Raw genomic sequence first — 27,684 nt, 5'->3', positions numbered from 1 at the left:
GGCTAGTATACCATACTAGTCGATTGGAACACTGACTACAACCAATGTAAGGTTTAGTGCGCCTATATTAAAATCTACCCTTGTCCAGATACAATTGCTCTTGACACTCAACTCACTAAGTGTTATATGTGCCTCAGGTCAAGTCCCACTTCCTTCAAATGCACTCAACTCTTGACTTCTCTTCTTTTGAAGTTTTCTTCTCCGTCTCTGTCACTCTTTGATGCTAGCTTCTTATTCTACAATCCCTTAGAAGCTCCATGCTATTATTCATTGATTTCCATGGACCTTAAGTCATTGTGTATTTGTCAATCTTGGTTGCGTCGAGTCGTTTCCTTGTGTATTCCTCTAAGTCCTGTGCGACTCAAATACACACATCAACACTAAAGACAATCCTAAGATAATTTCGTTGCCCAAACAATAAATCATATGATTGATCCCACCACCAAGAGAATGACTAATAATCCATTTTTTATATTTGATAATATATTTTAGTTAGATAAAACATAAATGAAATAGGAATATTAAAATTTCTTATTTGTCATTAAAGTTTTTCATTCAAGTTTTTAGTTTAAACCTTATCCTTTATCTTCCTTTTCTTTGACAACATCAAAAAAAAAAGATTGCATCATTCAAATTATACAAAAAGAAATATTACCAAAATCATAAAAATTACTGTAAACTTGTATTTGATACCTTTTGTAAGACACAATCACAAGTTTATCCCATCAAAAGAGCCTAAAAATTTTTAAACGAAAATGTTTTGCTCTAATCCAATCTACTGATATTATGTACTAGTTGATTACTACTAGTGCCAGCCAACTAATAACTAAATTGCACTCAGGTGCCAATGCACTAAAAATTTAAAAAGTGAATAAATTTGGTAAACATATATTTTTTTTTTTTAAAATCAATCTATGAAGTAATAATATAGCTTTTATATGGAAAACCATTTTAATTTTTAAAATTGACCACAGACTGAAAAAATATCAAAAATATGGAATTATATATCAACTTTGAAACTCTTATTTTGAATTCTTATCTTTGAAAATATTAAACTGTATTTTTCAAAACAAAATATCTAATCACGATCTTAAAACAAAATGCACACAATATATACGTTGCTCTTCCCCATAATTGAGCAATGATCACTATTTTGATACTTTCTTCAGTTCAACAAGATGCATCAAGCAATGTGAAGTACTAATATCTTCTTAACATATCATATTTATATCTAAGCGTCCAATATAAAATTCATGTTATATCTACAGTTTTATTGTATGTAAATGGGGTATCCTTAAATACATGTACATGTCATTCTACCCATATCAAGTCAATCATAATCTCGTATGGTTGATTATCCAAGAATACTCTAACAAGTAGAATTGATTTGGACACCCAAAATAGGTTACCTCCAATTAGATTCACCAAATACTCTGAGATCAATCTACTAGCAACCATTTTGCACTTGATCTCCTCCTAACAATTAAACAATGGTAGGCCATCTCATTCTTAGATCCTTTGTATCCTAACCCACACTACAAGAATAACAGCTATGTTTTTGGTATCCTCAGTGCAATTTATAATAATAATCATTTTTTTGTATCCTTTGCATTGACCGGTCTACTGCCGCCTTGACCCGGTAATCTACTATTGTCTGAACTCATTCATCCACCACCATATGGACCCGATCCTCCAGGATTGTTCTATTGTCATGACTCAAGCCCTCAATTTTTTATTCTCAGCCCTTAATGCTTGTACTTCAGCTGATGAAGAACTCGGACAATCTCTAAATCTAGGAGTACACAGTACAGATTATAGATTAAAAAAATCCAAGATAATTTTTTTGTTAATGAAAAAGCAAAGTGGTAGGAATCACATAAAGAAAAAATAGTTGGGACAGTGGAGGAATTAACTACATGCATGTGAGACTGATACTGATCAGGATGAGAAGCTGACATCTTAAAAATAATAATAACTCATAAACTGAACCTTAGATACCCAGTTGTAAATCATGTACTAAGTCTTTCATTGGCCAACACATTTCGTCAGGCTCACCATAAATTTAATTAACATAAAAATGCAGCAACAGTGTTAAGTTGATTTGTTAAAGTAAAAAACGCATTTCCATTTCCGCAGGCTCATCCCAAAAATACTAGCTCATCTCAATCAATATAAAAGGAGAAAATCACAGATGACTATTAATTTTGGACAGTTGAATAACATATGAGAAAGACAAATACCCAGTTATTAGTCGGGATTTAATTCCTATATCTCATGATGATAACATTACTCTATACTAATCAACTCTCCATCCCAAGGGGACTAATAACAAACATAATTAAGTATATGAAAGGACGTTCCACTTATATGATGAGAGTGTTTTCTAGATCATGTGTGAATATGAAACAATATGGAGTGAAGAATACGTAGAAAATTTTAAGACACTTTCATATATATAAGTGGACTTGAAACCAAACCAACAACCAATTTGAATAGTTTACCTTCCCGTGGTTCTTTCTAAGCTCCAGGAACTCATATATATATCTGCATGCCAAGGCTCCAAATTAAATGTAAAGCAAATGCACCTAACATATTTAAAATAAAAAAACACAAATTCAGATTTGAATTTAGGCCGCTACTATGAAATCGTAGTCAATGAAGAGTAACCAAATTACCCTTCTGTTGCCTCCCCCCTGATCACCATAACGAGCAGTATCATTGAACACCCTCAGCATTGAAACAATGCCATTGGATACTAGCTAGCTTCATCTGTTCCACGGATATAACTACCAGTTGCACGAATGTTGTGAACAAAAACACCAATTCCTCGAGCTGATTTACTTATTATTGCACACTCCTTGAGAGTGTCATAAGTGCCTTCAATGCTATCTTCCTTCTAGTAGGGACGGATCTAAGAATTAGAGGTAGGCTGGGCCGATCCTGAGTTGGTTGAGTTCGCCAAGGATGTTGTAAAAGAGGTCTGAGTTCACTTTACACGAGCACGTTACCATCTTGCCTTTTCCTAAATTTTATCGAATTTTAAATTTTTATTGAATGGATTTTTCCATTATTTATAAAATAATCAAGTTAATTTACCAATAATGATATCTAATCTCTACCATCACCCTCCTCAGTGTTGGAACAGAATTCGAAATTCAGATATCATATTTCTACACTCCTATGCACAGCAAAAATTTAAAATTTTATTTGTGATTTAACAATTAAATCAAAGGAGTATTTGTATGATTTTAAAACAAACATAAACATGATCTTTTCCACTTGGGCTTGGAAAAGAAAAATCCCCAACTCAGACAATTTCAAATAATAAAAATAGTGAAAGATCCGAGTGAGAGGAATGTCGTGCAAGCGGAACAGAACAACTACCTCGCACAGCAGCTGAAAGGAGTTTGACACTAATTGATGAAGAGAGATGCGAAAGTATTTACAAACGGTGGGAAAGAAGAGGTGAATAGGAAATCGCAGACCGGTGGTAAATTGATCCCTAAAGAAGCAAAGACAGCTAGGCGTCGGAGAGTTTGGCCGATCGGAAGGAGAAGGAAGAACAACTTTGTAGCCAGAAGGAAACTCAAAGGCGACTGTCAGACTCTCAGCGTTATCGACGTCAAACCTGAACTCAGTAGAGGTGTACCAAAACCCAGGGACGCCGACAAGTGGCTGTGAGGAACTCGCCATCGCAAAAACAAAGGAGAGCGAAAAGATGCGAGGGTAAGGAAGCCTACTGGAAGAATATCGCCGGAACACAGATGAAGAAACGTCAAAAAACTCGAAGACTGGTGCGATTAGAAGGAAGTATACTAGAAGGTCGCCAGAGGAGCAGGAAAGGAAGAATATCACTGGAGCACAGAGACAGAGTGTCGTCGGAGAACTGGAAGACGGAAGTGCGCAAAGACAGCGATAAGCCCGAGTTTATAAACCTCAGGGTTGGCCGACCGGAGCCGTCCGATCTAGGTTGCGAAAACCTAAGCAAAAATTGGGCCATTGAATTTGAACTGCCAAAGGTCACACCGCCAACGGATATCCGCCTGTCACTTCAGGCGTGCGGCAGCAGCGAGCGAGACACGTGGCGCCTCGCCACGGTCCGACATTTAATGAGGACAATTAAAAGGCACGGGGGGCGCGCTCAACCATAATGCGCAGGGATTTGCACGATTCCCGAGAAATATGAGTGATGTAAGCACGGATCGTGCTCACCCAAAGAAGCCCAAAAGATTTCCATGTATGAATGTTCGTTGTGCCGATCGGCTTAAGGGAGTAGACCTAAGGTCGAACGATAATCTTCAACAGGTCGACCGACAAAGAGCAATCACATAGCCGACCGTTGCGCTACATTAGTCCGATCAGAAACCAAGGAGAGTCGAAGCCGATTGGGTCAAAAGCTTCCCAGATAATTTTGTCCAGTCAATTGGACTTGCAACCTCCTTTGACTAGACTTGAGGGGGAGACATGTGATGCGGTAATAAGGAGGGGCCCCACCCTGCGGAGGAGAGCTGTCACGGTGGAGGTCAAAGTTAAGGTGGTCAACGCTCAGATATCATCGTCCGGTCGAGCGAGCATGCCCCGACCGAGGGAGAAGGTTCTGATCCGATCCTGCCTTTGACACGGGGAAATGTCAAATGACCGACGCTCAAGGGAGTAGTGGACCCCGGATGGAAGAGGAGATGATGTGCAGAAGTCGGGTCGAGCAGCTACCCCGCTCAGCCTTGTGATAGGGCTCGGTATTGGCACAGTGGAGCTCTGCCGACCGAACGAGACACAAAAACAGCGGAGTTATGACCGAGCTGACACATGCACAAGAGTAGCGAAGTTTCGGCTGAGCGGACGAGACATAGGAGCAGCGAATTTCCGGCCAAGCGGCCAACCCGCTCGGCTTAGCAGCATACTCCCTCTGTTATCTATCGACATCCTTTTGGGAGTTAGTGCTGCTGACATCGGGCATATACAACCAGAAGATTGTACGACGGAAGCTTTCACTATCACTTCAGATATATGCTCGGCCTGTTAAGGTACCGTGTCAGGGACACTTTACTGACAAATCTTTTCAGGAAAAATTTTGGGAAGTGTGCTTACCTTGGAAAGTGTGCACACGCGCTATAGGTGTAAAATACCGTAACAAAATAATAATAAGGTTTAATGGACGAATAATTTTAACGGAATTTTTAAAAAAAAATTAAAAAATTTTCGAAACTCGTATGGCATATTTGAGGAGATGAATTTATAGACTTGGGAGATGAGAGCTTAGGCTCTCCCCCTATGTTTGGGGTAGGAGGATAGATGTATTCCGACAACATCCTGCCCACTCGGTCACTCAGAGGTAGTGGTGGTAGAGTGCATAGTTATCATAGCCCTACCTACTCGACCTCACCATCGTGTGTGAAGTGGATGACTGACGTCAGGGGTGACTATGTCATTTGCATCATATGCATGGATTGCATTTATTGCTTGTGATTACTGCATTTTGGTGGTTGCATATGATTGACATGCATACATAAGACATTATGTATTTGATCTGACGACCCTATACCTGTTGGTATGGTTCACACCCTTATGTTCGGATAGGAGGTCCTGGTGAGTACAATTTATTCTGTTGTTCAGTTTTGCATTACCTGTTATTGTTCAGAAGACTGTATTGCATAATTATTACTGATAGTTATATCTTACTATGCATATCTGATCGATACCCGCTGAGTTCTTGAACTCACTCTGTTGATTTATTCTTATTTCAGGTTGAAGCCGTCAGGAGATTCCAGTTGCTAGTCCCCACTTTGTGTCGAGATGAGTTTCTATTTTTGGACTTTGGTTCCTTGTTTTGTGATCTACCGACTTGTGATGTGTAGTTCTTGCACTCGTGCATTTTATATCGAGTTTTGGTACGCTGCCCATGTTTTTCCGCTGCGATGATTTTCCGTTGTGGATTGTGTTTACCTCTTTGTAGTGGAGTAGGTTTTATATTAAATTGCGTGGAATGTTTACTTATTTTATCATATATGTTTCCAGCCGTGTTGGCTAAGGATTTAGAAACCCTGAGGGCTATGTATTTCAGGATTCAGATTGTCACCGGTATAGGGGAAATGTTGTCAGATTTTTGTCTGGTAGGGGCTCCTCTGGGGCGTGATAACAGGAGCTCTATATAAAGGGGGGGTTCAAGCATTGACGAAGGTATGCAATAGATACTATTCATGCTACTGTTCATTCTTGTTGTTCCTCCGCCTTCTACTTCATCGTCGGTGACTGACTTGAGCGTCGAACGGTCAACGTCAGGGACCCCTTCCTTGGCTCGGCATTGACGTAATTTATGTTACAGGTCAGAGCGGAGTCTACGGACGATCAATGGGAGTGTCACATCTCCAATTTTCTATCTCATCGACTTTCGAATAGGATCTATGTATTTACCCATCTTGTAAAAAGGTTCTCCGCAGCTGAAAAGTGTTCGGAAGGAAGGAAGGAAGAAGTGGATGGCGTTCGTGCATATCTTTGGACGTAAACCTAATTTGTTCTTGTCTTATTTTATTTATTTATGTTAATTGCTGCGTGCTAATTTGCTAAATAAGAATTATGCGAAAACAAAAAGAAGTGGATGCTATCCACCTCCTCTAACATTGATTCGATCCTACAACAGTATCATTTAATTAGCCCAGCAAATTTTTGCAACAATAATAACAAAAAGAAATTATGCATGAAAATTAGGAATTCTATAGGATCTTCTTGCTTTTACTAACCTCCACGAATGCTTTACAGCTTGTGCTCGTGGAAAGCGACAAGAAGGAAATTATACATAAAAATTACAATCTTCTTGCTTTTTAAATGTAGAAACTACGCTTCTCGGTCTTTAAAAGATTGATAAAAAAAACCACAAGAGAAGCACGAACTCATACAATACTAAGCTCCATGAATGATTTTCAACTGGAGCTCATATAAAGTGATACCGAGGAAGCATAAACTCCATCTTTGCGATCAATCAAGGTTTCATGGCTGCCTTTCTCAACAATGACGCCGTTCTTGAGAACTGCAATTGTGTTAGCACCCTTTATTGTTGATAGGCGGTGCGCCACAATCAATGTTGTTCTACCGACCATAGCATGATCTAATGCTTCTTGTACCACATGTTCTGACTCGGCATCCAGAGCGCTTGTTGCCTCATCTAGTAGCAAAACCTTAGGATTCTTCAAAATGGCACGAGCAATTGCAACACGTTGTTTTTGGCCGCCAGAAAGTTGGATGCCTCTTTCTCCTACTAACGTTTCATATCCTTGAGGCAAACCTGATACAAAGTGATGTGCATTGGTTATTTCTGCAGCCGCAACAATCTCTTCTTCTGTCACAGCTCCTTCCTTGCCGTATGCTATGTTGGCTCGAATTGTGTCATTGAATAATACTGGCTCTTGGCTAACCAAGCCCATTTGTTGCCTTAGCCATTTTACTTTAAGCATCTTGATATTCATTCCGTCAAATGAAATACTACCTGAATCTGGGTCATAGAATCTCTCCAACAGTGCAATTGCTGTTGATTTCCCACAACCGCTTTCCCCGACGAGCGCAACAGTCTGAGAGGAGAACAAAATATGGGACAATATAACATTTTAACAATATATACTACGTCTATCAGTAAAAACTAATCAGTGTACCTTTCCTGAACTAATAGTCAAGCACAAGTCGGTGAAGATTTGAACAGGGCGAGCCGGATACTTGAACATGACGTGCAGGAACTCTATGTCACCCATTACGTTCGTTAAAACCACACCCTCTCCACTGCTTGAATCAATGTTGGACTTTCTATCAATGATTGAGAAAATCGAAGCAGCTGAAGCTTTAGCTTTGGTGGTATCAGGACCTAATGCACTTGTGTTCGAACTTACAATTGTTGCCACTGTTAAGCAAAAGAAAATCTGCCATTCCCGAATGAAATAACTAGTTCAATGATAGGAATTAAAATGAAGCGAGCAAGAAAACTGTGCTATATTTGCATGTTGCTCACTCTGAAAATTTCATTAAAATCGACCAAGCCGTTTTTGACGAATCTTGCTCCGACGTAAAAGCAAAGGGCATATGTGAAATAAAGCATCATGGATGAGAAGCCAAAGCCTAAACCACTGGCAAACCCTCGACGAATGCCATGTTTCAAGGGAGCTTCACATTTCTCTTTGTATGCGTCCATCACCCTTCTTTCAGCAGAAAAAGAGGCAACTGTTCGTATACTGCTAATTGCATCACTTGCCACTTGACTAGCTTCTTCATACATAGCCTGGAAACTCACATCGATTAATTAATTAGTACAAGAATTAAGTTTTGGTAATAGCTAGCATTTGAGGAGCTTGTACCTTAGCATCTGCGCTGAAGCCCTTCAAGAACTTTATTTGAAGATAACCTTGAAAACCCACCAGAGGTATGACAACAATAATAATTAGAGTTAGTCTCCAGTTTGCGACTAGCGCAATAACAATCCCTGCAGTAACTGTCGATATGCTCTGCACCATCATGGCCAAGTTATCTCCAACGAGACTTCGAACAATTGCAGCATCTACTGATAGCCTTGAACCAATTGCGCCACTGCAAATGAAAAATGATATAGATGACTTAGCGTTTTGCCTTTTACATTGAAAGCTAATTCTGCAATTCTTCTAATAGAAATATCTTAAGCTGTTGGGATTTGACCTCGAATTTGAAGGTTCATCAAACCAACCAATTTCTTGGTGAACAACTTTCTGAAATGATAAAGCACGGATGCGCTCAACCAACTTTCCGCCCGCAATAGCAAAGAAGAAATATTGGAATGCCGAAGAAAGCAGAGCAATGAGGCCCAAGATCAGGTACATCAATGCCCAAAATCTCGCATGCTTTCGTAGTTCATGTGCTGGCTCAAAGAATGTCTTTATCGAACTAGAAATGAGAATTCCAAAAACTGGGAAGACTACTCCATACACTGCTGATGCAATGGATCCCAAAATCAGAATTGGTGTCTCTGGCTTGTTGAGATAAGCAAGTCTCCTGACGGGGGTGTTCTTGCCAAGCTTATCATGACCAGTCAACCTTTCTTTATCTTCCTCTACCATAAAATTTCCATCTTGTACATCAACAGAGCCAGGCAGACCAAATCCTAAATTAAAAGTATGACGACTGCTCCCACCCAATGAAGAACCTCTGCTACACGATCTGTTTAGGGATATCCGTCCAAAGGATGCACTATTAGATTTTGTAGCATCAATCTTTGGTCCATGACTTTCATTCTCAGTTGAATTCTCTTCTTCTCGGTGAATCGCTTGTAAACGTATAAGTTGAGAGTAAGCACCGTTGGAATCTTTTATTAAAGTTGAATGAGAACCTGCTCAAGTGAGTTTGTCAAACAAAACCAATGTTAACATACATTTTAGTTCAAACCTGCAGAGAAAAATTGAGGAGGTTTCTGAGAATTGAACCTTGTTCTACAACTTTTCCTTCGTGCAGAACAGTTATAGTGTCAGCATTCCTCACAGTGCTCAAGCGATGTGCTACGATTATTGTAGTTCTTTCTGGCATGATCCTACTTAATGCGTCTTGAACTATTCTCTCAGATTCTGTATCTAAAGCACTTGTTGCTTCATCAAGTAACAAGATCTTGGGATCTTTGAGGATTGCTCTGGCAATTGCTATCCGTTGTTTTTGTCCACCAGAGAGCTGTGTTCCATGCTCACCAACTGTTGTATCCAGACCCTGTGTGCAAGAAGAAGAGCTGGTCATAAATTCAAAATAGCATAATAAGAGAAGATTATGTTGCATCAACATGAAAAATAAGATGAATTTTTCTGAAATTTTGTTCACTCGGTTAAACCGCATACATTGGGGAACTTGTCAATGAATCTTGCAGCATTAGCAAGCTCACTTGCTCTTTTTATTTCTTCAAGTGTTGCATTTTCCCTCCCATATGCAATGTTCTCCTTGATAGTTGTTCCGAACAAAACAGGCTCCTGACTTACTAATCCAATTTTTTCTCGTATATGTCGAAGTCTCAGGGTCTTCAGGTTGATGCCATCTATCAGCACTTCACCTGCTTGAGGATCATAGAATCTCTCTATGAGACTAATCACAGTGGATTTGCCGGATCCACTTTCTCCAACTATGGCCATTGAGGTTCCACTCGGAACACACAATGACAATCCATTAAATACCATTTGCTCGGGCCTCATTGGATAGCTGAAGTGCACATCTTTCAGTTCAATCTTGCCTTTAACATCTTCCAAGACGATTCCACTTGCACTGTTAGAATCAATTTCAGGTTTCCTTTTGATTGTCTCAAACATTCTGTAAGCTGCAGCTCTACCAGCTGCAAATGCACTGATACATGGCGACGTCTCACCCAAAGACCTGTTACAAAAAAATCATAGAAAACTTAATCCAGATAGACAAAGATGTGTTCATGCCCTTCACCAATGACAAGAAAACATTCTAATATACTATTAATTTATCAAGCTTACATTCCGCTGACCATAATTGCAATCATCACATTGATCACCATTCCACCATTGTAACCTTTGTCTATGATCAGTTTGGCGCCATACCAAGTAGCCATCCCGTAGCTACAAAACACAACCAATACAAGAACACCAATTCCCAAGCCAGAAGCTACACCTTCCTGAACAAAAGATCTATATGCAGTTTTTATGGACTTCTTGTATAGTTCAACTGAGCGTTCTTCACTAGTGAATGAGACAACCTTGATCATAACATAGAAAGGATTTAGCTACGATATGGGATGCAACATAAATAAGCAAACTTAGGCAAGTACTTACAGTTCTGATGCACCCAATGGTCTGTTCCACAATATTGGCTGCTTCAGAATATGCCGCTTGCCCACGGCTGGACAATTTTGTTATCACCCATGTCATGGTTGCACCAGCAATGATAATGGAAGGCAAACAAGAAAGCATAACAAGTGCTAGAAGCCACCCTTTTAGAAATGCAACGATAAAGCCACCAACAAAAGTGGACATGAGTTGTATGAACTTCCCAACCTGGATTCAAAATGAGTGAGAGAGTTAATGGAACTGGATGTTATTAAAAAGATTAATCAGTTGAATCAGGGCCAAATCAGGAGATAACATGGCACTGGATCGGATGTTCGAGCAATAGATTCAATTTAGCATTAAAGATATCATTCAAACTAAGATTTTCTCATGTCACACCTGTTTCAGATATCTGTGTTTCTATTTAGTTATTTAGGAATTAAAATTGCAAAGTCTTATGTATGCATCGATCTTACCTTTTCACCAATAGCCTCTTGAATGAGTAATGTGTCTCCAGACATTCTCTGCATTGCTTCTCCACTAGTCATTTCCTTATCAAAGAAGGCTATATCCTGTTTAAGTATAGTTTCCAGGTATAATGCTCGAATTCGTGCAGCTTGTCTTTCTCCGGTCACCATCCAGAATGAAACCTCTATAGTCAATAGATTAAAGCATCAGCATAATCAAATTTTATATATACTCAAAAATATAAATGATTATGACTCGAACTAAATTCGAAATGAAATTTGAGCTTCAGTTTGGGTTGAGTTGTTTGAACCTTAATTCAAGTAGAATTGAACTATAGCTCAAAATGACATAAATTCGAGTTCGGTTCGATTATTCAAACTTTAATTTGAGCATATTTACATTAAAATTATAAAAAATAAATATGGTTCAGTTTGAGTTTGACTTGCGAGTGGCTCATGAATAACCAAACAAAATATTATGAGTTCTAATTTAGCTCGAAAAAATTATGGAACATATTCATGTTGGTAAAATTTTCCCTTGGTCAAAGTTGGTCAGGTTGACTAAGCTTGTGTTGACTCAAACTTGAGTCATGGTATTTGAGTTTTGATGTTTGACAATATATGGAAATTGTAAGTGTAATTGTTCATATGGGAGATTGATGGTCAAAGGTTGACTAGAAGAGTCAAGTAGGTCAAGGTTGACTGAATACTTGACGGGGAAGTCCTAACTGGAGGTTAGGCAAGGGCAAGACCAACGGGAATGTTGGAAGAAACAGAAAATTCAAGTGGGTCAATGTTAACCAGACACTTGGTGTGGAAAGTCTTGGTGAGAGAAGACAGACAAATTCGAAAGCCCTAGTGAGTGAAGCAGTGAGAAAAATTCTAGTGAGTGAAGTCAAGTGAAAAGCACTAACGAGTAAAGCTAGGCAGAGGGAAATCCTGGTGAGTAAAGCCAGGTGAAAAACCATAGACAGAGGGAAAATCCTAGTGAATGAAGTCGGTGATAAAAAGCCTTGGTGAGTGAAGCCAGGCATGTGAAAATTCAGGTGGGTCAAGGCTGATCGAATATCTGGTGTTTGGAAGTCCATATAGGTCATGGATGACCGAACACTTGGCATGAGACGGTAAGTTCAAGTGAATCAAAGGATTGATCGGACACTTGGTGATAAAGTCCCGGCAGGTCAAGGTTGACCGGATGGTAGGCAATGAGGATTCCCAACAGATCACGGTTGACCGGATGATGGACGTGGGAACCCTAGACTTGAGTTAAGCAAGTTTGGGTTGGTCAATCGATCAGGTGATCGATTGACCCAAAGCCCAATCGATAAGTGGATCGATTGGGCAGTGTGTTTTTGATGCGAGAATCTCAATCAATAAGGTGATCGATTGAGAGGAAATCATGTGAGCACAAAAGGCCTCCAAATCGATTAGTTGATCGATTAGGGCTACTCCAATCGATCCATAGATCGATTGGAGCTAGTTTTCTCGCGATGATGCGAGGCAACCGGAATAGATTGGTCAATCAATCTAGGGGTCTTCTGTGAGAGCACAGAAAATATCTGGATCGATCAGTTAATCGATCCAGATGCCCCAATTGATCAACCGATCAATTGGGATATGGTCGTTGTGCAGGTTGCGAGTTTCGGATGACTGGGATCGGCTGGATCTGATGTGGCAATCGATTGGGGAGTAAGCTCAATCGATTGGAAGCCCTAAAGCACGAACTATAAAGGAGACGACGAGGTGCAAACACTAAAATGCTTACACGATTCTTCTCCACTATTGTTTGCCAGACTTTGAGGTTGGAAGACAAGTGTTGCTGCACTTTCCAACTAGTCCAGAGGCATCTTCATCAACAAGAGATCAAAACAAGAGGTGTCCTTCATTGTATTTTTTATACATTTATTGTTTCAAGTTGTACTCTTGTGTGAGCTTGTATGAGGTTTTTCCACCTCCAAATTATTCTAAGGAGTATATTTGATAGTGGAGAGTGTGCTCATGTGTGGATCCTTGGATTAGTCATCTCATCTTGAGGTGGATACCAAGTAAATTCTTTATATTAGCACCGGAGAAGTTCACTTTGAGTTTTCCGTTGCAAATCATCTTCAATAAAGCGAGACAAGCTATTCACACCCCCCTCTAACTCCAGAGTGTCCCAACAATTCAAGTTTAGTTCGAATTCGATAATTTCAAATACAAATCAAGTATTTTTAAGCCAACCAAAAAATTCTATGAACAGGCCCAATTCATTTGCACCTCTACTTATGAATGAAGTACAGGTCTTCCATAATAGCTAAATCTCTATTAAAAAACTGCAACAATATTTGTTAGCTTTAATTTAAGTAAAACAAAGGCAAAGACTACTGTGTCTGTCGCACTAGTAGTGCTTCTTCCACTACGACGAACCCAATAAGAGGTTGTCGAGGACTTCAACATTTTGAATCAAGAGAAATTCTATATGACCACTATTCAAAAATTAAAATTGAAAGAAATTAATGTCCGTGCATGTAAAAAGACATGAGATTGAGATAGATAGCAGTGACTAGAAAAGACATCGATCCACTATATATGTGTAACAACATAAGGGGATTATTGTTAGAAAGAGATTATGTTTTCTTTAATTCTCCCTATATTGTTGTAGCAAAGGTGACTACGCTCATCTCAAGCGTCCTCATAGCCCGTCCCCAAGTTATGTGAAGGGAAGTAAATCTTAGGATCAGTTTATAGTCGACCGTCAAGTGATTAGAGGGTGAGAGGAGTTTTTTTTCCCATTTAATTCTCCCTCTACCCTTTATACAACATTTTCTTTAATAGATTCAATTATTTTATTTATATATAGAATCAATTTGATATCTTTAATCATGCCCAAATCGTTAATCTATTCTCTTATTTTATCATCTAAGAAGTTACACCTAATTGCTTCAATTAAAATAAGCACAATCAACTTTTAGTGAGTTGCTTCAAATTAATCTAAAATTATGATGGAAAACTCTAATTTCTAAATCAATATGAATAGTTTTATCAAGTAGTTATGAACTTAATACTCATAATATAAATAAAATATGAATAAGGATTTATTACGTGATGTTTTCTTATTAATTAAAAAAGAGATCAAATGAAAGTCTCGATTGTTTAGTTATGAGAAAAAGATGAAAGGCTCCTTAAGAGAATGTTATCTAATGAGTTTGTTAATTAGGTGTGTCTTAGATAAGTATAGATGAGAATTTCAACCACAAAAGAAGTTAAGATAGATGAACAACTAAAATAATTAAATAGTTGAATAGATTCTTACGTAGAAGGGCAGCTACTGATGTTCCGAGACCCAAATATACAAACTTCAAAACCACCTGAAAAATTTATATAATCACTTAATAAAGGATCATAATAAAACATTTCAAATTCCAAGAGTAAGCCTAGCTAGCATGAATGGCAAACAGACATACTTCCTATGATTTTAAAATTGACCAAGATGCTGAAGGATGATCATAGTTTCATTTGTTTGATTATTTATTTCCCTACCTCAAACAAGTTAGTGCAACAACATTCATGGAAACAATTCACTCAATCATCCTTGAACAATATAAGAAAACGCTAATTGTTTTAATGTTCAATTATTAAAGGAGGGTTTATATTCATGTCAGATACAAAAATTAAAGTTTTAGGTCATATTTTATAGGATTCAAGTTTGGCTCAATGTAGTGTCTAGTTGGTCAAGCAAACCAAAGTGGAACCAAAATCGATTTTAGTTCGTTTCATAGGGAAAGTGAGTAAAAATCTTGGTCTTGAGGTCCTTTGAACAGTTTGGGCTAGACCCATTATAGCACCGTACGTGTGGCTCTTCCTTTCTCTCACAATTCATCTTACCCTCCCGTGGCTTCTCCTTCCCTAAGTGGACAATCAACTCTAACTCCCTTAATCCCCCTCTCCATCACTCCCCCGGCCCGGGGCTTAGCGCAATTGGTTTCCACGAGGTAGAATTATTTCCTTGGGCACGAATTTGAATGACTGATGATACTAGGATGCTCTCATACCAATAGATATATCTTTCATTTTTACACTCATGATTTTTTTCATAAATTTCTAATGTGGAACTTTGATTATATTCTCAACAATTAAATATCACTTTGTTGGATTTTAAGGACTGTTTGTTTAGCATGTTATGGGCTCAAGTAAGGTCATGTCAAGTTATTTTACTGATTAAGTTTTAACCAAGTTGGCAAATTTCTCTTTTTAGCCTCTTAAATAATTCTTTATGATGCATGTTTAGTATTATGAAAATGGATCAAATCATAAACTTCATATGTGCTGAAATTTTAAAAATATGATGAGAATCTACGGGAATCAAAAGAGGAATTCATGGTTGTTGAAATTCTTTGATTAAACAATATCAATTGGGACTTTGAAAAAAAAGGGGCATGCAGGCTATACAAGAGTAAGAGTAAAAAAGAATGATGATCATTCAACATCATACAGGAAGGCACTTGCACACTTGTATGGAAACAAAAGACTAACTAATTCTTCTCTTTGTCCAACCTCACTCTATGGTTGTTGGTTTATATACATATATACCTTTTTAAGATCTTGGGCAAAACTGAAGCGACCTTGGAATCTGGCATACAATCCTTAAAGACCAAACATTTCCAAATATGTTGCTTTAGGATGGATGTGGGCACTTGTCTTCACATGAATCTTTCGAGGAAGGAACAAATCAGCAAATGACTTTAGAATGTAATCCATAGATCAATACACACTACTTAGCCCTTAGTCATACATCCTACTATCTACCTCTTAGTTTTATTCCTGCATGTTCCAACTCATACATATTAATAGATATCTAGTAGAATATTTGCCTTTCTTTCTTAAAGAAAAAAAATTCAACTCATCTAACATCCATAATATATACTTCCCTTGAGTTGAGGTAAAAAACTTAAAAGGGTGTTGTATGTGATGATAAAAGATCTCTAAAATTTAAAGAGAAGTTAAATAAAATAGTTATTAAACATATTATGTTATATGGAGTTGAATGTTGGGTTATGACTCGAGCGCACTACGGAAGATAAGAGTTGCATAAATGAGTAGGTTAAAGTGGATGTGTGGACATACGAGGATGAACAGAATAAGAAATAAAAATATTAGAGAGAAAGTTTTAATTGCATATCTGTTGAGGAAAAACTCCAAGAGACACATTTAATATGGTACGAATATGTAATTAATTAGATGACTCTAGTTAGACGATGTGAAACTCGGACAAATATACACATCAAATAAGAAAGAGGAAGGCCAAAAAAGAGTTAGTAACAATAAAACAAGATAAAATTTATTTAAATATAAATAATGTTATAATAGGAGATAAAACCCAATAACATAAAAGGATCAATATAATCAATCTCACTTAGTGAGATAATTGTTGTTGTTGCAGTATCTAATACCCATAATACTTCCCTTGAGCTGAGGAAAAAAACCCTGATGTTTCATAACTCTACCAAGGGTCTAAATGCCCGAAAACTCCAACTCCTGTCAGGCATTTACATAAACAGTTGGGTTGTGTAAAACATAAAAAAAAAATCATATCAAACTTCAAATTAAGGATCTGATTGTATGACCACAACTAACCACTAATTAATTTCTTCCATGTTGCTGTTATAGTTCAAGTAGAAGGCATCAATCGATTAACGAGAGAGAAATGAAGCTAAGCACCTCGGAGACTTGGTGAAGCACGGTGTCCCTGGTAGCCTCGCCGAAGGCGTTGATGATTTGGCCGAAAATGAGGGTCATCATCGGCATGGACATCCCGTTGGCGACCGCTGAAATGGTGCCGACAACCATCAGCACCATGTCGGGGGTGTCGGCGAAGGCGAACAGTCTGTGAAACGCCACATGCTGCTCATCCTTCTCCTTGTTCTTCTTTTTCTTCTTCTTCTTATTATTATTATCCTCTTCCTCCTCCACCAACGCTCTCTTCTGGCTTTCTTCTCCCATCTCCCTTCTTCTTCCTCCTTCTCCTCGTCGTCGGTGTCCATGGATGACAGAACCTACGCATTTATAGGAACGGCAACGTCGTCTTCTTGCTTCGATCACGCATAATTAATACGAGAGGGAAACAGGATAAGTTCGATGCTACCTGTGCAGGCCGTGCCTGTACAGGACTCATATGAGTCCTGTACTGCCATGCAGGCATCGAATTAAACCGGGAAAAGGAAAGGTGTAGGTGGAGGGTGCAGTTTTTAATGCGGCTGCTGACTTGTAAACTGATTTTAAAAGATCTTCTTCATGTGATGATAATTAAGATGAATATTCCATTAATTCGATTAATTTGATTAATTTAATATTAATTTTATATAATTTTTATTATTATTATTTTAAATAAATTTAATTAATTTGATGTTAATTGAAATAACTAATTCGGTTAATTCAGTTTTAGTAAAATTTTGATTTGATTCGGTTAGTCAACATTATATCAATTTTCGATTAATTCGATTAATTTATGGATCGAATTAATCGAATGTTCACCCCTAATGATAATAACGAGAGAGAAACGCGAGCAAGTCATACTAATCAATGTTCAAATCCATATAGTGATAATCAATGTTTTATTTCCCTCTATATTATTTCTATCCATATTACAATAATTTATATATACAAACAAACAAACAAGTGAGATGTCAATATACAATATAATAAAAAAAATTAATGAATAATTAATTATTTTAACTTATCCTAACTTGGATCGATTTGTTGTCCACGAACTCTCTTCGTTCAAAAACCTTAAATACATCCAATTCTCGTCCCAAATATTTTAATATTTCTACCATCATATATATACCATATGTCAATATAAAACATGACAAATTAGATACATCGAATTAAAATTTAAATATAAAAATTTTATAAAACATAACAAATTAAATACATTGAATTAAAATTTAAATATAAAAATTTTAAAAATGAGATGTGTAAAATATTGGGATAAACACATAGAAAAGGTGATTTATCAGCCTTCCACAATATACTCCAAAAGAAATTATACCCCCAACATGCTTGGTAATAGACTCATCCTCATTATCATTCTATTCTTACATATAATTTCACATTTGAAACTATAAAGGTCTTTATTCCAATGATATTTAACCAAGTCATTTTATATATCAGTTTCCATCCATTTAAGTCCTTACCTATCATATTTAAGTATGATTCCTTTCTTAAATACTATGTTTTTAAGACAAATGAATTGTTGTTCAATATCTTTCACCTTCATTTTCATTACATTTTTTTTTTCATTTCTTTATTTGTAAAATTATCTCATTTATATCTCAGCTACATCAAATATAATAAGCAATTAATAGTTATAAATAATATCAAAGGTGAATAAATTAGGACAAAATTAGATTTTTTTTTAGATTTTACAATTTATTACTTATCTTAAATTTGTATTCTTAATATCATTCGACATATTTTTCCAAGTTGACACATTCCTTTAATAGCTTCTCTGATATCATTTGTAATTTCACAATAAGCCTCAATTTCAATAAATTGAAAGACAATAAAATTAAAAATACTATAGCAAGAAAATAATTTATTACAAAAGTATTAATACTTATTAAATGTAAAGGTCATATAACTTAGTCGTAATCATGTTTATTTTAGTTCATTCATCAATGTTCACTAGAATTTGAGACCCTTGATTAGATCATCGATCTTTGTTGAACTACTAATCAGGAACTACTTTCTTCGTATCAAACATCATTAATCACATCATTATTTGAAATTTATCTTCCCTCCTCATCCTATGGCAAATAAATAAATATAATATGGGAATAAATATATTAATACTTATCCTACATAAATGATAATAACAATCATGTCATGAAACTGCTTAACAAATATATAGTTGTAGCATAATATAAAATTCATGCACATACAACTCTATTTCATTTGATATGTTGTCAAGTTCATGTGGGTGTCATGTTACCTACCTGAACCATCATTAAAGTAAATATTACGTAACTTAACTGTTTGTTAAGAGATTGTCATCTTCATAATCCTCTTCCCCTTTATCTTCCTATGTTAAAACCAACATCTTGCATCAATGTTAAAAATATTTAATTAATATATTTAATAAAAAATATAATACTATAGAAATTTTATCAACAAAAAAGTAAATATAAAAAATAAATTTCATAAGAAAAATATATTTAAAAAATAAAAATAAATAACATGATCTTCTTAAATAAGATAGAGATGTTCAGCTACTGAAAGAATATTACACACCATATAGATGTCCCTGGAGCAATGGTGCAATGGTTAGGTCCTTTAATGAATAATTAGAGGATCTAAGGTCGTTTGAGTCTCAACCATGGTGCACACTAGGAAATTTTTTTCTCTAGTGAAAAGTGAGTCATAAATAGACCTTTATAAAAGCTTCTCGATTTACTCTAATGATTGATAGAAAAAAAAATTATATATGATTTAATCATGTACACTCATAAAAAACGATACTAACCAAATGCGATGAGTGAATCCATTTTTGACGAAGTGAAAATGCACATCCTTTTCCATTAAGCTTTTTTTTATTACACACATACTACATTGACATATTATTTTATTATCATTGACACATATTGGATGTTCACATGCATGCAAACTTCAAAAAACCTTTGACCCCTTCAATAAACTCACCAAAAAGGTAACCATTACCATCATTTTGATGCCACATTCAATTGCTATTTGTAAATATATTTTATACATTTTTTAGAAAATATACAAATATTTTTTATAAACCAAATAAGAGAACTTTTTAACACTCAATTGTAAAACTATAGTTTTATTATTATCCAATCATTCCCTAGAACATATATTAAAATACTATTTATAAATTCAACACATAAAATATTTTGATAATTAATCTTAATTGGTCAATTTTAATGTTTAGCATATATCTCTAAATACAAAATATTAAAAAAAAAAGAAGGATAAACATGTTGAACGTTAATCTTGATATGGTGTTGTTTCATGCACCGTGTAGAAAGTATTCAAGTTTGAATACTTTTATTAATAAAGTAATAAATATTAAAAAAATTAACTTATTCAACTTAAAAAAAACTATGCCCGTTAATATTACGGGGTGAACCAAACGGTCGTGTCAAGCAGCCACGACAAAGATGGTGGGAGTTGGTTGCGTGCGCGGAGGCACCACGGCAATGGTCGTGACAGGGACTTCGAGAGTGGATCGCGCGCATAATAGTGCGAGTTGGATGCGCATGTAGCCAAGGCAGAGGTTGCACAAGTTGGTCGGGTGTGCGGCCAAGGCAGCGACCGCAAGAGTGGATGCACGAGGCGACCAGGCCGATGGCCGATGACCGCAGTAGTGGTCATGCCGACGAAGGAAATGGGTGTTGCACAAGGCAATCTTAATAGTGGAACGACTACAAGTGCTAGAGTGGAGAAGAAAAGAGATTAGGATTATTTAAGAATTTATTATATTTGTCCTTAGAAATGGCATAAAAGATGATTTATTAGTCTCTAGTATTTTTGTCAATATGTTTTTTAGTTAACACGAAGTAAATAAATCATGGATAACTATTAACCATTGATGTAGTGGCTAAGACATAGGAGAAGATATGCTTGAAAATGCTAAATTTTGATCTAAAAATTCAAGTATGAAGGAATAATTTTTACGTGAAATAAAAGATGATATCCTCTATCTTTATCGATGAAATTATATAATACTAAGGATTTCATTATCATCGTATCATCATGAGAGGACACATTTGTCCTTAGAAAAGTACACGAAGGAGAGAATCAGGTTAATAAATCATAAAATCAAGTTTCAAATAAATTTTAGATATGGATAAAAATTATTATTAAATTATTTTAGATGTTGTATGAAGTCTTATTTTTTTTCTTTTATAGGGAAGAGAAAGTGATGTATCTCTAGGATTAGTTAGATAAAACTTAGATATTTAGATTATTAAAAATAAATCATGCTCCTCTAATGAATAGGTTGGACAATATAAGAATCCTTAAACTATTTAAATTAATTATTTTTTTAATAAGTTAGTTATCATCTGATTTATGTTATGTCCAAAAAAAATTCATATATCTCTATAACAATATGATATTGCCCACCTTGAGTTTAAGCTCTCATGCCTTTATTTTTGGGTTATATCCATAAAGTCTCATATAAATGGAGATATCTTACATCTTTTTAAATCCATGATCTTTTTCATATTTTTTCAATGTGGGACTTTGATTGTATCCCCAACAATCCACCCATCAAACGAATGACCACCATTACTCTCATGTTTCGGACATCCTCACGAGCATTCGGTCACCCTAACCTGCTTTGGCCTTCCTCGCAAGCTATCCGGTTATTCTAATGTACTCAGGGTTTTCCTACAAGTATTCGGTTATTCTTGACCTGTTCCGGACTGTTGATACAGTCTGACCTGGATGTTGTTTTGCTGTTGACACTGATTTAAGTTTGTATCAGATATTTAACTCAGATTGATTACTAATCTAGGTTGACTTGGTTGACCTGATTGAGAAAGTCCTAACTGGGATGTTAGGCAGTTGGAAAGTCCTGGTGAGTGAAGCCAGGCAGATTGGAAGTCCTGGTGAGTGAAGCCAGGCAAGGGAAAATCCAGATGGATCAAGGGTGATCGGACATCTGGTGTTGAAAATCCAAGAAGGAAGCTTGGCATGCGAAGTCAGAGAGGGCTCGGTAGCTCGTTCTCTAGGACCAGATGAAGTCGGAGAGGGCTAGGGAGCTCGTTTCTCCGGACTAGGTCAGAGAGGGCTCGACCCGGACTGAGTCAAGAAGCTGGATCGGTCGGCAGACCGATCCAGTGAAACCTTGGACACCTGATCGGTCTGCCGACCGATCAGGAATTGATCAATGGCTACTGAGCGATTACTGATCGATCTGCAGACCGATCAGAAATTGATCAGTAGCCTACTGTGAGTTTACTGATCGGTCTGGAGACTGATCAGGAAGCTGTAAGCGCTTGGGAAGAGCGACATCTGATCGGTCTCGGGACCGATCAGATTAGTGCCTGATCGGTCTGCAGACCGATCAGAAGCTATGCGCAGCAACATCTGATCGGTCTGGAGACCGATCAGCGATGATTCAGAAAGCATGGATCGGTCTGCAGACCGACCCACGGTATTGTTTGTTTTGCATGCACTTTTTTTGATTGCCGTATTTGTTTTCACCCGTCTGTTTTAAACCATCTGCTGTGAGTCTTTTTAGCTTGCAGGTTGCAGGTCACACTCTCATGGTTGAATTCAAATTAAGCTTCATTAAGAGAAGAAGACAAGTACTCTTTACACTGTGATTTGCTGCAACAGATGCATTTGAGGCATCAACGTTCACTGGGTTTCTGATTGCGATTGGGCTGCGCTCAGTTTGACCTCTACTCATTGGTTCGTATCCAGAGATGCCAGAGATTTCCATTGGCATGAGCTCAGAGAACCAGATGAGGAGGAGAGGTGATTGGCTACGCCTTGTTGGCAGCAGCGATTCTGCAGGCAGCGGTGATTCGAGCCAGTGAAGCAGAGAGACATAAGAAGGAAGAAGAGAGGTTCAGAAAAGGAACCGATTCTCTGTTTCCTTGCGATCAATCCTTGAGAAAGCAAGTTGGTGAAGCTGTGAGCTCCTTGCTAAGAAGGCTGTTGTACGAAGTTCTTGAGCTCTCGGGTGAACTGCGATCTCTGTTCTGCTACTGATCCTCGCGTGGTTGTAAGCATTTTTATTCTCCTTTGCCACCGAGCTTCTATAAGTCTCGTGCTTTAACTTTGATATTTCTTGAGACGTTGTGGGGAGGTTACTCCACCGAGAAGGAGGATTTGTAGCCGGAAGTTATCCGGGGTGCGATCTACCGAAGATCAAGGAGTCGTCCACCTTACGGACACGCCGAGGAGTAGGGGCAAGTTATCCCCGAACCTCGTAAATCCTAGTGTTAGTGTGCTTGTGTTTTTCTTTCCTTTAGTTGTCTAATTCCGCTGTGCTAACAATTATCTGTGTAGAAGTTTTGTTTAAGTTTTTAAAGGGGCTATTCACCCCCCCTCTAGCCATCTAAGATCCCAATAAGTGGTATCAGAGCAAGGGGCTCTTTGATTCGGATTAACACCCAAAAGAGCAAACAAGGATGGCTATGAAGGAAGGCTTTAGCACAAATCGACCACCCTACTTCGAAGGAGCAGATTTTCAATATTGGAAGGGCCGCATGGAGTATTACCTCAAGACCGACATTGCCATGTGGTTCTCAGTCAAGGAAGGTTTCACACCACCAAAGGATGAAGAAGGTAAGGAACTCGATTCGTCAAGGTGGTCTACCGAACAACTCCGCAAAGCACAAGCCGATGCCAAGGCTATGGTCACCTTGCAATGTGGAATCGCCAAGGACCAACTCGTCAAGGTAGGTCCGTTCTCGAGTGCAAGAGACCTATGGAACAAACTCATCGAGCTCCAAGAGGGAACTCGAGATTCTCGGATTGCCAAGAGGGATCTATTCTTGAATCAACTCCAAAATCTAACCATGAAGGACAATGAAACGGTAAGTGAGCTTCATGGGAGATTCAAGGAGATCATCAACGGTCTACACTCTGTGGACGAACGAGTGGAGAATCGCGATCTAGTAAGGTACGCTCTTAAATCTTTTCCTAGGAATGCCTTGTGGTCATCTATGGTAGATGCCTACAAGGTATCCAAGGATCTTTCCATTGTTAAACTAGATGAATTTTTCTGTGAGATGGAACTTCATGAGCTTGCTAACAAAGGTCAAAAAGAGAAGGGTATTGCTTTATTTGCAGGACCAAAGAGCAAGGAGGGAAGAAGGAAGAAGGAAAAGAAGAAGGAAAAGGAGATTTCCTCATCCACCTCTTCCTCCGAATCCGATGATGAAAGTGGATCATCATCAAGTGAGATGGCGAACTTCGTAAGAAGGATTATGAGAAGAAGCCGAAGATACAACGGAAAAGGTAAAACTAATGATTAAAATTTTGATAAATCTAATGTTATATGTTATGAGTGTAGCAAGAAAGGACACATTCGGAGCGAGTGTCCAAAGTTAAAGAGGAAGGAGGAACGAGCCAAAAAGAAGGAGGAAAGAGGCAAGAAGAAGAAGGCTCTCAAGGCCACTTGGGATGAGTCCTCATCAAGCTCATCGGAGGAAGAAGAGAAGATGGAAAAGAGGACCCGACAATTAGCACTCATGGCAAGGGAGGTTTCGGACTCCGAAAGTGAGGGAGATTCGAGCGACGCTTCAACCGCGGCTTCATCATCGTCGGATGATGAAGAGGTAACCTCTTCTCATATAGAAAAGTGTTATAAGACTATCACTCACTTATCTACATTGCTTAAAAAGTCAAAAACAGAAAATAAAGTGTTAAAAGAAGAAGTAAAAACCTTAAGGACCCTTAGGGAAGATGAGGTCGATGACCTACATCTAGAAGTCCTTGAGGATGAGAACAAGGCGTTAAAGGGTGAGGTTGAGAAACTCAAGAAAATGCTTGAGAAATTCTCAACTAGCTCTAAGACTCTAGACATGATTCTAAATGCCCAAAGGGCAGTCTACAACAAGGCCGGGCTAGGGTATCAACCCAAGGAGTCGAGTTTCATTTCTCTAATGTCTAGAACTCAAAATAGTAGATCACATGTTTCTAGGGCTCATGGAACTAGGAAAGGTATGACCAAGGCATGGGTTCCTAGGTCTTTTGTTGTAGAAGCATTAGGTCCCAAGATTTGGGTACCTAAAACCTCTATCTTCCGTGTCTTGTAGGCATTGGTCGAGGGGGAGCATCTATCAACTTGGTTTGTTGATAGGATGCTCCACCAAGCACATGACCGGGGATAGATCATTGTTTACAACCATTCAAAACAAAAGTAGAGGTAATGTGTCTTTTGGTAATAATGGTAGCCTTAAGGTTGTAGGAGTTGGAGACATTCATATATCCGAATGTCTCCATATCAAGAATGTCCTTCTAGTCAAGGGGATGACTTTTAATCTCCTAAGTGTCAGTCAATTGTGTGATACGGGTTACACAATTGAATTTCATTCAAGTCAATGTTTGGTTAAACACATTGACACACTTGACACGGTACTAGTAGGCACAAGGGTTGATAATATTTATCAAGTATCGTTTAAAAGTGCTACTAATGCTTTGATTAAGTGTTTCATGTCGAAAGAAGAAGAGTCTTGGCTATGGCATAGAAGGTTGGCACATGTAAACATGAAGAACATCCGGAAGTTGGCCAACCAAGGATTAGTGTGAGACTTACCCAGCATCAAGTACCACAAGACCAAACTATGTGATGCATGTCAAAAGGGTAAGCAAACAAAAGGTGTTCATAAAGGTAAAAGCACTGTAAGTACATCTACTGCTTTAGATTTATTGCACATGGACCTATTTGATTGCAGTAGTGTAATATCATTGAATGGAAGTAGATATTGCTTGGTAATCGTTGATGATTTTACTAGATACACATGGACTTTCTTTTTGAAACATAAGGACCAAACTATAGATATTTTTATTTCCTTTTGTAGAAGAACTGAAAATGAAAAATCGACAACAATTAAAACCATTAGAAGTGATCATGGTGGGGAATTTCAAAATCATAGGTTTTTAGAGTTTTGTCAAGAAAAGGGATATAGGCATGAGTTCTCTACTCCAAGGACCCCACAGCAAAATGGGGTTGTGGAGAGAAAGAACTGAGTCCTACAAGAGGCTGCACGAAGCATGCTCAATGAGTACTCACTACCGAGCTACTTATGGGCTGAAGCTGTGAATACAGCTTGCTATGTGCAAAATCGAGTTTTAATACATAGGTTTTTAGGAAAGACTCCCCATGAACTTTGGTTTGGGAAACCGCCTACAATTAAACATCTTAGGGTGTTTGGTTGTAAGGTGTTTATCTTGAACACCAAGGATCATCTTGGGAAGTTCACGGCTAAGGCTGATCAAGGGATATTGGTCGGGTACTCTCTTACCAGCAAAGCCTATCGAGTCTACAACAATAGGACTAAATTGATTGAAGAGTCCTCTGATGTAGCTTTTGAAGAAATCCCTAACTTAAATGATCAACCAAGGGATGTAGGAGAAATTCAATTTGAACTTAGAAATCTAAGTTTGAATGATCAAAATGAAGAACGAGTCGAAGTTGACTCTGATGTTGATGAGCAAAGGCAACAAAGAACTCAATCTGATCCTTTGCCTGATATTGAGTCCTTGCCTATGCCGAGTGAGACCACTCATGAGGCACCGCCAACACCAAGGCAGTCTAGGTTAGCCACTAGTCATCCCCAAGACCAAATTGTGGGAGACATCCAACAAGGGGTTAGGACTAGGTCATTCTTTATAAATGAGTCTAATGAAGTCGCATTGATTTCAGAGATTGAACCAAAAATAGTTGATGAGGCATTGCACGATCCTGATTGGATCTTAGCTATGCAAGATGAGTTAGGTCAATTTGAGAGGAGCCAAGTGTGGGACTTAGTTCCTAGACCTAAGAAGACCACCATTATTGGAACTAAATGGGTCTTCAAAAATAAGTTAAATCAAAAGGGAGAAGTTGTAAGAAACAAGGCAAGACTTGTAGCCAAGGGCTATAGTCAAGTCGAAGGTCTCGATTATGATGAGACTTATGCTCCCGTGGCCCGATTAGAGTCCATTCGTTTGATGCTAGCTTTTGCTGCACATAGAGGTTTCAAGCTCTATCAAATGGACGTTAAATCGGCCTTCTTAAACGGATTCATCAAAGAAGAGGTCTATGTTGAACAACCACCGGGGTTTGTGAATACCGAAGTTCCAAACCACGTGTACAAGCTCAAGAAAGCTCTTTATGGGCTTAAACAAGCACCTCGAGCATGGTACGAAAGGTTGTCAACTTACCTATTAGAAAAGGGCTTTGTAAGAGGCCAAATAGACCCAACACTATTTCTGCGTAGAGATGGTGAAAACATTTTTGTAGCCCAAGTGTATGTCGATGACATAATTTGTGGCTCAAATAACAAGGGCTATTTGAATGAATTCATTTCTCAAATGGAAAGTGAGTTTGAGACGAGAGTCTAGTAAGAGAGTTAACATTCTTCCTCGGACTTGAAATCAAACAAACTCGAGATGGAATTTATGTCCATCAGACAAAATACACTCAAGAGATGCTTAGAAAATTCAATATGAGTGACTCTAAGGAAGTGTCCACTCCAATGGCGACAAACACTCGCCTTGACAATGATGAGAGTGGAAAACCAATTGATCTAACGCAATATAGAAGCATGATTGGTAGTCTTCTATATCTCACAGCTAGTCGACCAGACATACTTTTTGCTGTGGGCATGTGTGCGAGATATCAAGTCTGTGCCAAGGAATCTCATTTAATTGCAGTTAAGAGAATATTGAGATACCTTAAGGGCACAATTCGAGTAGGTCTATGGTACCCTCGTACA

At 37.9% G+C, this 27,684-nt stretch overlaps 1 protein-coding gene across 1 annotated transcript; it reads right to left on the bottom strand.

The window, feature by feature from the left end:
* Positions 1 to 6,688: 6,688 nt before the first annotated feature.
* On the bottom strand, positions 6,689 to 17,255 carry LOC122045526 (ABC transporter B family member 4-like). The gene is made up of 12 exons (XM_042605776.1): positions 16,940 to 17,255; positions 14,535 to 14,589; positions 11,252 to 11,427; positions 10,782 to 11,003; positions 10,467 to 10,705; positions 9,831 to 10,356; positions 9,432 to 9,705; positions 8,671 to 9,337; positions 8,337 to 8,565; positions 7,994 to 8,260; positions 7,644 to 7,904; positions 6,689 to 7,562 (listed from the first exon to the last, which is right to left on the bottom strand). Exons 1-12 carry the CDS (start codon positions 17,219 to 17,221, stop codon positions 6,918 to 6,920), a joined length of 3,843 nt encoding a protein of 1,280 aa, XP_042461710.1. The 5' UTR covers positions 17,222 to 17,255; the 3' UTR covers positions 6,689 to 6,917.
* Positions 17,256 to 27,684: the final 10,429 nt, after the last annotated feature.

Source organism: Zingiber officinale, chromosome 2B (genome assembly GCF_018446385.1).
Source record: "Zingiber officinale cultivar Zhangliang chromosome 2B, Zo_v1.1, whole genome shotgun sequence".
NCBI lineage: Eukaryota > Viridiplantae > Streptophyta > Magnoliopsida > Zingiberales > Zingiberaceae > Zingiber > Zingiber officinale.
The sequence above is the reverse complement of the archived record's forward strand: the minus strand, read 5'-3'. Positions and strand labels throughout refer to the sequence as shown.